This window comes from Perca flavescens, chromosome 3 (assembly GCF_004354835.1).
Source record: "Perca flavescens isolate YP-PL-M2 chromosome 3, PFLA_1.0, whole genome shotgun sequence".
NCBI classification, from domain to species: Eukaryota; Metazoa; Chordata; class Actinopteri; order Perciformes; family Percidae; genus Perca; species Perca flavescens.
The window spans coordinates 30,194,125-30,207,279 of record NC_041333.1 but is presented as its reverse complement, the minus strand read 5'-3'; the positions used below and the strand labels follow the sequence as shown (position 1 = coordinate 30,207,279).

General features: G+C 40.9%; 1 protein-coding gene across 1 annotated transcript in view; it reads left to right on the top strand.

Moving 5' to 3' along the window:
• Positions 1 to 12,347, top strand: part of LOC114551328 (large neutral amino acids transporter small subunit 4) — a 29,047-nt gene extending 16,700 nt beyond the window's left edge. The window contains exons 6-14 of the mRNA XM_028572473.1: positions 1,368 to 1,460; positions 2,958 to 3,091; positions 3,982 to 4,193; positions 7,041 to 7,184; positions 7,667 to 7,793; positions 7,904 to 8,036; positions 8,386 to 8,459; positions 8,877 to 9,000; positions 9,149 to 12,347. Of these exons, the coding sequence (XP_028428274.1) occupies positions 1,368 to 1,460; positions 2,958 to 3,091; positions 3,982 to 4,193; positions 7,041 to 7,184; positions 7,667 to 7,793; positions 7,904 to 8,036; positions 8,386 to 8,459; positions 8,877 to 9,000; positions 9,149 to 9,310 (1,203 nt within the window). The 3' untranslated portion in view covers positions 9,311 to 12,347. The remainder of the gene's footprint in view (positions 1 to 1,367; positions 1,461 to 2,957; positions 3,092 to 3,981; positions 4,194 to 7,040; positions 7,185 to 7,666; positions 7,794 to 7,903; positions 8,037 to 8,385; positions 8,460 to 8,876; positions 9,001 to 9,148) is intronic.
• Positions 12,348 to 13,155: the final 808 nt, after the last annotated feature.

The window sequence follows — 13,155 nt, the reverse complement described above, 5'->3', positions numbered from 1 at the left end:
TCCTGTAAAGTGTCCTAACTGGATTCTTCCAGTTGAGCGCTGCTACAGGGAAACATGAGTTGGGGAGGGATTCAGGGCCCTTGTTTGCAGGGACGTAGCCATTTTTGTAGCTCACCTTTAGTCCAATTAATCCAGGGAGTGAGGACTGTGTGAGGTGAGAGGGTTCAAGCAGCTGCCTAACAAGCTGCACCCCTGTGGTTAGCGCAGCGGCTGTACAGATGGCTGGACGGACGGCTGGACGGACAGATGAGGACAATGGGAGAGGGAGGGGAATGCTTGGCTATTTACAATCAAACGAGAAAAATGTGTCACCCAAATTTTTCACTCCCTGCCCCCACTCTTTCACCAGTGACCCAGTTCATTCACTGCTGTTGACTTGGAGTTTGATTTCCTCTCCTCCATGTTAAACTATATATTCTCCAGATGCCATAATTTAAACATGACTGACACATGATTAAACATGACTGATGGAGACAGTAAATGAAAAAAGAAATCTAGCCACATGTTGCTCTCATGCTGTCTGTTGTCAATTATTTGCTTTGTTTCTTACTTCTTGAAGAATTCTGTTTACTCAAGTTAAAGGTTGAGCGTCATGCACGACTCCGGTATTTCTGTCTCTGCTCCACTTCAAATGCTAGGACAAAAACAGCCTGCAGCAGACAGTACAGGGTGTACTATACTTTGTGGTGGCAAGCCTATCAATAGTCAATACTGTGTCGAGCACTGGGCTGAACTGTTTGCCTGGATGTGTGTAATATGCTAAATTTTTACACACTTAGTGATCTTGTGGGTTTTGGTGGATTATAAGTAAAGAAAAAATGTCAACGAAGATAAATGTGCAAGCTAAAAGCATAACAAGTTGCATAGAGAAAAACAATTCTCAAAGTTTGCAAACAAACTCAGTATTGTCTGTTACAGGAATATCTAACTAACTTACATTAGCCACCATAATCTAACTGGTCATACAAGACCAAATAAGGCAGTAACAGCAAAACCCCTGAGTGTACCCTGAGGTGCATTTATTGCTTATGAATTCAACTTTTAATTTGTAGGATAATCAAAGTGCAATGTCCTCACATACTCTCACTTTAAGTCACTAGGATATGTTGTGTTTTTTAAATAAACCTCCAAGTTTCACTGAAGTGATACACAGAAAGCTTTTTCCTCTACTTCCACAATGAAATTCGAGACCATTCTGTGCTTCAGCGATTGATTTTTCTCAGTTTTACAGTGATGTAAATGATATTCAGATATAGCGGTCAGACATCCAGATCGAGATTTTCCTCTGTGTTTTGAATGAATCTTTACACATCACTTTTATTTTTTAATTTTAGTACCCTAATCTGTTCTTTCTGCTCTCTCCATAGCTCCCCAACATGTTTGGAGACCTGAGGTCAACCTTCATTTCTCTGATGATTGGATCCTACGCCTCCTCTGCTGTCACTTTTCCCGGCATCAAGGTTTGTGACATTTGATTTGTGCCGTCAATGACATCACTCGATTCTTGATTTACCCAAAAATATTCATACATTTGTCCTCATCCATCATGTAAGGATTCCTCCTGAAAGGCAATGCACTAACATGAGAAAGAATTACACTGCTACTAGGGCTGGGCGATATATCGATATTAAAAATATATCGATATATTTTTAAATGAGATATGGAATTAGACCATATCGCATATATCGATATAGTTCAAATGTGATCCTTGCTCCCATAGATATATACACAGATGTCGCCTTGAGGTTCTAAACATACGTCAAAACCGCCGCCATCTTGGAACAGGGGTGCGAAGCATTCAGATCAACGCTAAAGATGCCGGACTTTTGTACTGCTTAATTATGTTTGATAGAGGAAATGAAAAGAACAAACAGCAATGAATAACATTTAACAGGTGACAATGTGTTTTATGATTATGTATGCCGCCTTCGACCAGCAACCTGAGCTCCGGCGGCAGCGGGAGGCGGAGAGCTCCGTGGCCGGCCGCAGCGTCTCTTCCCCAAGGAAAAACACAGCTTTGCCTCGCTGCTGCGCCGGTCCCCGCTGATCCAGATCGGACCAGCCAAAGACAGAGTGGTGATCGGTAGGATCTTACACGTAGTCCAGGACGACCTGTATGTCGATATCGGCGGAAAGTTCCACTAAGTTTGCCGGCGGCAGGCGGACGGAGAGAAGCTACAGCGGGGCAGCAGAGACCGTCTGCAGCTGCAGGATCTGGAGCTCAGTGCCCGTTAAAATGACATGTAACGCATAAATACATAGAGAAATAAATAGTGGAGGAATGAGCCTGGACATTTCAGTCTGTTTTAAACCTCACCTTGAAGCAGAAACTCTTAGTTCAGAAGGGTGAAGTTTCCGTTTGGACTCAGATCTGTGAACCGATCATAATAAATATTCTTTGTATTAACACATTAATTAGTTTCTTTGTTTTGTAGTCGATAGTTCATCTTTTAGTTTACTTAAGTGGAAGCAGTATCAAGTGGAAGAATGGGACTATAAACCTAGGCTTACAGGCATGAGGCATTACATTTTGAACAAAGTAGATTATATTAATATCAAAAGCTTAATTGACCTTTGGAACGAATCACAAATATGGAGCTTTGATTTCAAAAGTACTCCTGTTATACAGTATTTAGGTTTACATTTTATTGTTATTTGAACAGCTGAGCATTTAATCATGAACCAGGTGAAGAAACCGGTTTATTATTTATTTGATTTTGCAACTGTCTCTATGAAACTACTTGTGACATGTCATATTTGATTTTGGCTTTGACTGAACATTTGCTCTCACTTTGCGGAAAAAAATATCGGGATATATATCGTATATCGATATTCAGCCAAAATATATCGGGATATGACTTTTGTTCCATATCGCCCAGCCCTAACTGCTACCACAGAATGGGATGTTGATTCTTTGTTATGATGTGTCTGTTTGGGTGCCGTCTGCCTGCCTGTAGGTGATTTATGATCTGGGTGCAACCTTCATCATCATCCTGCTGGTGTGGGCCGCCTGCGCTTGCCTCGTCTTCTTCAACTGCTTCGTCAACTGGCCTCTGGAGCCCTTCCCCGGCCCAGAGGACATGGACTACACGTAAGATAAATAGAAGCTCTTTTTTGTCTCTTTATTAGATGCTTTTGAATCTTTAAAAAAAAAAAATGTTGTCACTTTATTCAACTTTTTTAATTCATGGTCAATAAACCTAATTTATGTGACATTATACCTAATTTTTGAGTTTGAAAAAAGCAGAAATTATGAATTATTGTGACTAATAGTTAAGATCAAAGGATGTTGAGTGGATCACAGACTGGTTTATGTCAAAGTTTAGTCAGGATACTGTTTTTAATCCATTTAAACATTTTTTTCAAATGCTATAAAACTGAATAAAACACCCACAATTCAAAATTCTATGAAAGTAGTCATTGATTTTACCTGCAAGATGGAACGTACACCCACGCATCCATGTTATTTTCGGGCAATTTGGTTGAAAGCCATATTTCTGATATAAAAAAACTTTGAAAACGGGTCACATGTCACACAAGGACAACACAAGGGTTAAATGGCCACTGTAATGCTACCAGTCAATAAGTCATACCTGCTGTAAAGGGATTCTGACCCAGACAGACTGCATTCTCCACAGAGATCACTGCATTACACACATGCACAAGATGTAGAGACATACATGCTCACACACTCACCCACAGTAAATCCCAGTATAATGCAGCAGAGGTCAAGTAAGCCCTAAAGACAGGAAAGACCCTAAAGCCAGGTGATCTGTCGGCTTTGCTCTCAATCACCTGGAGCCTTTGTTTCCTCCCGTCTTTTTCCGTTTCCTCTCTTTCTCTCTCTTTCTCTGTTGATGTTTTTGTCCTTGTTTCTGCTTTCCTCCTCATCCTCTTTTCACTTTACAGTTTGACAGTTGCTCTGCATTTTGTGCTAACAATCACCGTTCACCTTCTCTTCTCTTTCCACCAATCCTTTAGGGTGAAGATCAAGTTCAGCTGGCTGGGCTTTGACCACAAGATCACAGGGAAGCAGTTTTATCGGCAGGTGACCACAGTGGGGCGCCGTCTCAGTGTCGGCAACTCCATGAAGCAGCAGCCCCAGCCGGCCAAAGACCTGGCCTCGCAGGAGGCCAACAAGCTGTGCCTGTCCACTGTTGACCTGGACGTGAAGTGCAAAGCCAAGGAAGAGAGTAAGTCTGAGCTTGTTAGGAATCTATAGTAATAAATAAATGTAATGAAATATTATTATTATTATTGTTATTAGGTGGAAGTGAAAAAAGTGGAAACCAAATGGGGAAACAGAGCTTTTCAAAACAAGTGTGCTCAAATGATCCAGTCTTAAGCAAAGGCAGTCCCACTTTTTGTTGTGTCCCCTTTGCCAACTTATGAATATTCATCCGAGCATCTCAGGAGCCAGTTTGCATTGTGAATGATCCGGGCAGGAGAGCTGCTCTGTGTGCCAGATGTCTGAAAGCTCCTTAATGGATAAAGGCTATCCAGACAGCAGTCCTGAGGAGTGATAGTGATACCAAAACTTTATAATATTCTCCATTGAGAACTAAGTTATTATAGCTATTATTTTTTTAAGATTACCAGTGTCACAATTAGAACTTATCAATATGGTTAACAGAATGTAATATTATTTTTTCAATAACTGACTCATATACATTCAAATAATACAATTGATGTCTTTATATATATATATATAGAAAAAAAAACTTCCAGAAACTAATTTTGTTAGTATTTAATTACACGTTGCTGAGAATGACTCATTTCGACAGCAGAGTTTTGATTACATGATAGAATACAATATACTTCATATTAGCAGCATCGTCTCTCAGCTCTGAAAAACATAAAACCTCAGGGCCTGACCTACATCTGTACAAAACAATAAGGCACAAACACCCCTTACATTGAATGCCCCTTTACATCTGCCCTACATCCACGCTAAGCTAACCTCTGTTACCCCTACACGTCCAGTCCTCCTTTGGCCCCTTCTGTCTCTTCTACACCAGAGTCAGGGACTCCCAGTGGGGGGGTCTGGTCGCTCCCCTCTGGGTCTCTTTGATAGCAAATGGACCGTAAAATTGGTTCGGACCCCATTCTTAGAAAAGCCGCTCAGCAGTGTGTGGCGCGCTGGCAGAGATCCCTAGAGAAGCATTGTTTTGGTTTGAAGGCCAAGCATCCTCCGCATATGGTTGGTTTCATAACAGCTGGACATGTTCTGACTTTCAGGAGCTTTAAGGAGGCCCATATTACACACTCACACAAAAACATGTTTGTCCTCTCATTCCTCTCTAATTTAATGGCAACTGAGAGGGTTGGATAATATTTACTTATTAGGCATGGTTTCTTTTCCTCCAGTCTCCTGAGAGCTGAAAGGCTTGATTTGAATTTAAACACATCAACATCTGAATATATTTTGTAACATCATCATCAATAACAAACACAAATCATGTAGCTTTACTGAAACAATCAGCAGGGCCACAGTGTACTAGTTTAGTATGTAAACCACATTTTGAGCCAGCACAGAAGTCTTTTTTTTCTAACTACTTGCTTAGATTTCAAAATAAAAGACATACTGTATAGTTTTTTGTCTCTTGAATCTTTGCCACCTTAGGTCCTTTTTATTAGTCTTGGACCTAATGGTTTTTGGACTGTTTTCATGGCATTATGGCTACTAGTGTCTTGATCAATGCAGAAGTATCAAACTATGCCACACTGAACTATTGACTTTTCCTGCCACCACCATGAAGTTAATATTGTAGATTTGAGTGAAATGTCTCAACAACTATTGGATGGCTTGCCATGAAATTTGGTAGAGACATTCATGCCCCTCTCAGAACAAATTATAATAACTAATCTCTGCATTTAGTTAGCACAAATGCAGCCTCACATGGTCACTGGCATGGCGGTTAACTCTTATATTCTACTTTGATCAGAGACAGAAAAGTTGTTAAGATAAGATAAGCCTTTATTGTCTCCCATCGGAGAAATTTGTCTTGGGCACAAACACACAAACACAGACACACACACTCTATCTATTATTATTCATTAATTTGATTGCAAGCGGCACAAATGAGAATTTGTACCTGTTAAGCTTGCAGTTTGGTAACCTGTACCTTCTGCCTGAAGGTATCAGCTCAAACCCACTATACAGGACATGATTTGGGTCGTTGATGACTTTGAGACCTTTCCTCACCGCCTCCTCAAAAAGCTCCTGAAGAGGAGTTGGTGGCATTTGGCCAATTATTTTGCCAGCCCTTATTATCAATTTTTGTAGCTGTGATTTTAGTTTAACGGACAGGTTACCGAACCAACATGCTTGTTAATGGAAAAAAAATGCAATGAGTGTTTAAAAGTACTTTATAATGTTTTGCAAGCATGACAAGTTTCTGAACAATTATATCACAACTTTGATTAATGATCAACTTTTTTTACAACCTTCCTTTTTTTAAGACTGTGTTACTGTGGCACCCAAAGACCAGTGGGAATATTTAGATGGCAACCTCTTCCCTCCACCTTAATAGTAGTTTTTCCATCATATGTTACTGCTTTTGTGGAGACTTAAAAGAGACCATGTAAGAAGGAGCTGTGTGTTGCTGTGACTGGCAGAAATGATCTGGCTCTATGGATGGTTATGTCAGTCTGTCGGTCAGTCCAGCATTTTGGTCCAGACTGAAATATCTCAACAACTGTTGGATGGATTGCCTTTCTTTTTTAGACAGACATTTGTGATCCCCAGAGGATACATCCCATGACTTAGTTGATCCTCTGACTTTTCCTGTAGCACCACCATGAGGTTGACATTTGTCTTTTTGAGTTAACAATGTTTGGATGGGTTGCCATAAAACAATATAGAACAACAATTGTAAGTTGTCATGTTGCTGTGTTCAGGGAAGAATCTCTGTCCCATGAAATGTGAACAAAACTGGCGTAACCAATTTCTGGTATTTGCTTAGAAACCATGTGTATAATCCAACTGATTTGATTTAACCCTGCCTGCAATGACCTCTTTCCTTTCATTTCTGCTGCAGCTCAGTCCTTCATGAAGAGTATCCTCAGTCCCATCTTCATGCTGAGCCTCATCACCATGTGTGTGACCCAGCTGCGCCTCATCTTCTACATGGGAGCCATGAACACCATCCTGGAGTCCCTGACAGAGGGAGACCTCAGCACAGGTGTGTGTTGTTTCTAGCACATAGATTAAACTGTATGCAAACAAACACATGGTGTTACGTGAATATCTTCAATATCTGACCACAGTGTTGCAGTGGATGTTCTTTGATCACTGACACCTAACAATCTCTCAAGCTGCTTTCCGCTCAGCTAAACCGCCTTGTTGCTTGTTGTTAACTTTCCGTCTTTACTTTTCCGTTTGTCTCTCTTGCTCTTTCTCTTTCCCCGTCATGCTGGCTTCTTGCTGCTGTTGCAGTGGAGAAGATGCAAGTGGGTAAGAGACATCAGGCTTCACTTACAAAGATCTAAGACCTACACTCTTCAGTTGTTCTCCTCAGCCATCTGTCCACTTTGTGTTTGCTTGTTTCTATGTGCATCACTCTCTAAACGTCTTCATACGTTTCATTCTCATGTTCAAAACTTCAAAATATAGCATAAAATCATAACAATAACACTGTCTGTATCTCTGTCATCTGAATCTCAGTGAGTGTTTACACGTCCATCTTTGGCGTGCTCCAGCTTTTGTGTCTGGTCACCTCTCCTGTGATTGGCCAAGTCATGGACTGGAGGCTCAAGGACTGCGAGGAGGATAATGACAAGAGTGCCAAGAGGTGAGGATGCACACATGAACACACACAGAAGAAAAGAAAAGAAGAAGAAAGAGCATAAGCTTAAAAAGGTAATAACAAAAAAGCTTGACATTCTTTTTTACTTCAATTAGGGAGCCTGGTCAGCCCCGTCGCAATGACAAACAGATACAGAAGATCGTCAACGCCACCAGAGCCTTTATCTTCACTAACCTACTCCTGGTTTGCTTTGGATTCACCTGCATCGTCCCTAACCTGCCACTTCAGGTACACAAACACACAGGATGAGAGAACTATCTTATTTCTTTGAAGCTCCTCGGCGATGCACATTTCTCAGCATGTGCTGCTAGTCTAATGCTGCAGAGAGAGACAAAGACTGGGAGATGTACACAATGTTCAAACAGGAGAGAGTCACATGGCAATGCAGCTCCTGATATCACTAAGTACTTTAGTGACACCTACTGGACAACTGAGTCTTTACGTGTTATTCGCTCATCCTGAATCTCATTTATCAAAGATGAAAGCCATTTCTCAGTGAGGACAGGCCAGCTGTGAACTGGTACTTAATGAAAAATTGATCTTTTTTTTTTCTCTTCATTTCTCTCCTCCTCCTTAGATTCTGTCCTTTATCCTGCACACTATTGTCAGAGGCTTCATCCACTCTGCAGTCGGAGGCCTCTATGCTGCTGTGTAAGTGTCAACGTGTTCAAAACGTAATGACATAACAGCACACACAATGATACTGCATGATACCGATATAGAATTGTAGATTTACTACATACATAACATAACAAAAGTATGCATAGACACAAACATTACACCCATATGTAATTGTTCATCTCATTCCAAAACCATGGCCATTAAGCTGCTGCTATAACTATAACTTTTAATGTAGGATTAATGTAGGATTACTGTGTGTGTGTGTGTGTGTGTGTGTGTGTGTGTGTGTGTGTGTGTGTGTGTGTGTGAGAGAGAGTGTGTGTAGTTTTAATTTGATTGGCTTCAGTTTGAATAGAACCCCCAGAGTTGATATTTAAAACTCAAATTCAAGTTAGTTATGGGCTTGTTTAAATTTACCCTCTGATATATGTTTTTTGTCCCTTGCAGGTACCCATCCTCTCAGTTTGGCAGCCTGACAGGCATGCAGTCTCTGATCAGCGCTCTGTTCGCCCTGCTCCAACAGCCTCTCTTCATGGCCATGGTGGGACCCCTGGATGGAGACCCTCTATGGGTGAGTGATACAAATATATTGACATTAGCATAAATGAGTAAAGAAGCGAGTACTGTGGGAAATATTTAGACCTTTAAACATTTGAACTGTGATTTTCTACTGAAAGGCCCATATCATTATGTTGGTCTAACTCTAATGTTGTCTTCAGGTAAACGTGGGACTGTTGGTGGTTAGCATGCTGGGATTTTGCCTCCCTCTCTACCTGCTGTGCCACAGCCGCCACCTGCAGCGCCTCAGAGACGAGCGCAATGACGATCCCAAGATCTACGCCAAGATCAACGACGACAGCAAGCCCGAGGCTTTTGTCTAGACCGTGAGGAAGAACAGAGTCAAAGATGATGCTTTAAAAACTGAAGAGGATGAGCTACACTAAAAAAGAGGAGGACGGGGAGAAGAAGAGAGGGGGAGAGGGAGAGTGGAGGAGGTCACTTGCCTGTGTGACACCTCTCTCAGTTCGTCAGACAGCTCACAAATTAAACACACTTTCACTCACACCATTTCACTGCCAATCTTATTTGGTCAATATGACTACACACCACTGTTACACACAGTCTCACCCTCTCTGATGCTATACACTGTTAGAAACCTCGCACACACACACACACACACACACACACACACACACACACACACACACACACACACACACACACACAGTTCAAGCTCCACAGAGAGCTCCCACTCACTCGACTGCATCTTGGAACTGAGGAGAAAATAGACTGATGGCAGACTTTTTATATCTCCCCAAAAGACTCTACACATCTTTTCTTCACCTTTGTCATTTTTATTTCTCGCTGTTACATCTGTCAGTGACGGTCGACTGGTTCAGCCTCTCCAGTCCAACTTACAAAAAAAACAACAATAGAAGAAGAAGATGCCAGCCAATGGAAAGCCACAGCGAGGACATTTCTAAGGTGTCAAATGTAAGCATTGGCACCCTTGGTCATGGCATCTCTGCTTCCTCTTGTGCTCCAGGGCATTACGGAATAACAATCCACAGACAGCAGTATTTGTAGCAGTTCAGATTGAAACACACAGTATCATGACTTTTTAATCAGATAAGTTAGTCACAAAATCACAGCAGCATCTCTGCGTGTGTGTTACATAATGCAGTGTGAGGAAAAATGGTTTCTGGGGTCAGATAAACTACACTGCATGATGCCAGAGACAAGGCTGGTCCTATATTACTGTTTCACTCAGTTACTAATGCAGGAAGACTGGCTCAACCTGCCATGTTTGTCCGTGTGTTGTTTTTTTTTGCTCATGAATTCCTTTTGTGTGTTTGAAATATGTAACCTTTTTTTTTTCCCTCAAATGTATTTACTTGCAATATGATCGCCGATGCGTTGTTACTGTAAATCTTTGCTCCCTATACGTGATCTGACGACGTGGAGGAGAAGTGTGTTTTTTAAAGGCTGGAGTGACGTAGAGATGGCGCGACGTAGAGACGGAGCACTGCGTTATTCCACTTCGCTGCACAAATGAATTTGGAGTCTTGATTCATTGTAGCAATAAGTGCTTCTGTGAGGTGCTGGGAAACATGCACACACACAATTACACACAGACAGGCAAACGTGTACATTTTATTAACTGTATTTCTAAATCAAAATGGTGCTAGTTGAAACACAGAATTTTTTTTGGCATTTTCCTTTAAGGGGCAGTTGAGGTCATTGTTACCACAAAGGCAACACATTGACATCAAATTACTGACAAGAGCTGTTTCTTTATTCAATGGCAAAGGGGATTCCAAAGAATCAATCAGGTTACCGTTTCAAATAACTTTGCTCTTGGCTTCTTATCAGTTTTCTGGTAATTCTGCACCGTAACACAAAGTGCAACCACAGCAGCAGCTCTGGGAAACTTGAACTCACCTCTTACAGACATAAAGGTAGATTTGCTTGAAGGTATCAGGCTGTTAAAGACACACTTCTCCAGCCCCTGAGAAAATGGGTGTGTGATGAGACTCAACACAGACAATAAAAGAGTCTTTGTCTTTGAAAGGAAAAGCAAAGAGTTGATATAATACAGGGAGATAATAAATTCTGTTTGATTCAGCATGCTGTCTTCAGATGCCATACAGAGAAGCTCCTCAGATATTTCCTGCCTGGCAGTAACTCACAGAGGCACTTCCAAAGACAGCCATGACCCTCAGAGTGCCTCCTTATATGTGTTCAGAAAATGGGAGGAGTGGATCCAGGCAGGATATGGCGCACCCAATCCCTCTTTCCCTCCATCTATCCATCCATCTATTGCTTTCATCCATCCATCCCTCTGCAAGCACGCCTTGAAATGTTTACTGATGACAGGTTACAGAGCTGAGAGACAAGCCTCTGCTGCAATCAGAAGCTCGCAATGAATGATTATAAGTGAGAAACAAATGGCACATGATGCACTTTAGACCCCTAGAAACGGACCTCAGTCATGTATTTCTGAATGGCTTGCCAACACTGTATCGTACACGCAATGCATGGCTGCTTACTAGTGGAAGAATGTATACTCAGAGCTTCAGATGTAGATTTTTTAATACAGAACATGGGAACGGAAAGATGCTGTTATTTTTTTATATTCACAGACTTAAACAAAAAACCCTGTTCATTATATCGCCTTTATGTACACAGACAGTGTGGCAGAGTCTTGTCTCTCACTTCAGGAACTTTCATAAGCGTGGCTCAGATATATTCATCCTTACTGAACTGCATGAGATCGAGCAAAGAGAATTGTACGGAAAAAATTGGCAGTGGTTATTCAAACGTGTTTAGTTAGATGACAAATGTGAAAAAAGCTTTTGTAAAGTGAAAAAAAATGTTTTGTATAGAAAACTAAATTCCCATTTGTACGTTTCTATGCATGTCAAATTAAATGTCCCAAAATGTTTAAATTGTTGTATTTCCAAAGTGCAAAACAACAGATCTCAAGCTATCCATCCATTTTCCACCACCGGGTTGTGGTGGCAGGCTCAGGCTCTCTAAGATAAGCCAGACATCCTGAATTTTGTCATTTGTCAATCTTTATTTGTACGTTGTAGATACAAACCCGCACAGAGACACTGATTGTTTTTGCACTATTATTCCTTTAAAAAGTGGAAAAAAATTCTCATATACTCAACAGTTGTTTCCAAAACAACGGTTTTGTACTTGAAAGATACAACAATGTGACTTTGTGCATAGAAATGTAAAATTGATTTGCACAAATCTTTAATTACGGGTGCACAATTTTTGTTTTCGCAGAACCTTGTTCACATTTGCCATTCTTATAAAACACTTGTAAATAATTTAACTCCACAGTGTATCTGGTGGCGTGCTGGTGTGTCCTGTAACTAATACTCCTGTGACTTGACATGCTGTTAAGACTAGAGACGACAGACAGGTACATATATGCTCTGATGCAGTACTTTGCTCCAGCACTATGAATGTGGGTGATGATGGACATTGATTTTTCATTCATTCAGCACTTTTCTTCACTGCCGTACCTTAAACAACTCACCCTGTCCTCAGTGCCATCACCTTCCCCTGTCTAACCCCAGCCTCCTAGGATAGGAATTCTGCAGTAGTTTAGTGATCGATGTTTTGAATAATTGTGTATTCTCTGAAGATGAATCCTAGCGTCAGCTTGTGCTTGCGGGTGTTTTTATGGTTGTGTGTGATGATGGTGAAATGAGGATTTCAGCTGGAACACAGACACCTTGTTTCCCTCCCCTGGCATGTACCTTTTATATTGTTTCTAGCTACCATTCGCCAGTTTAGTTTCTTTGTCTTTTTATTAAGCTTTTTTTCTCTGATGTTTACGAGAATGTGTATTTTAATGGACATATATTGTATATTTGGTTTTCTTTTGTCTTGTACCAACAGTATAGCCATTATCATTTACATTTTCAAGTCATGTTTCAACTGAAAGAAAAAAAAAGATATCAATCAATATATGAAGCAAAATAAATACAATCGTTTGTATGGAGGTGTCTCTTATTTCAAATGATCACTGTGCACACTTCTGTGATCTTGTAGAGGTAGGACAATACTTCTTCAGAGCAGCAGGGGTCAGACTCTCACTGTAATGCTGATAGGCATGGTATGTTGGGTCAAATCAAGTAGAAGCAGTGTTTTAATAGCAGAGGAACATCATTAATGTATTTAAACTGTCTGAGTTGTCTCATAAACA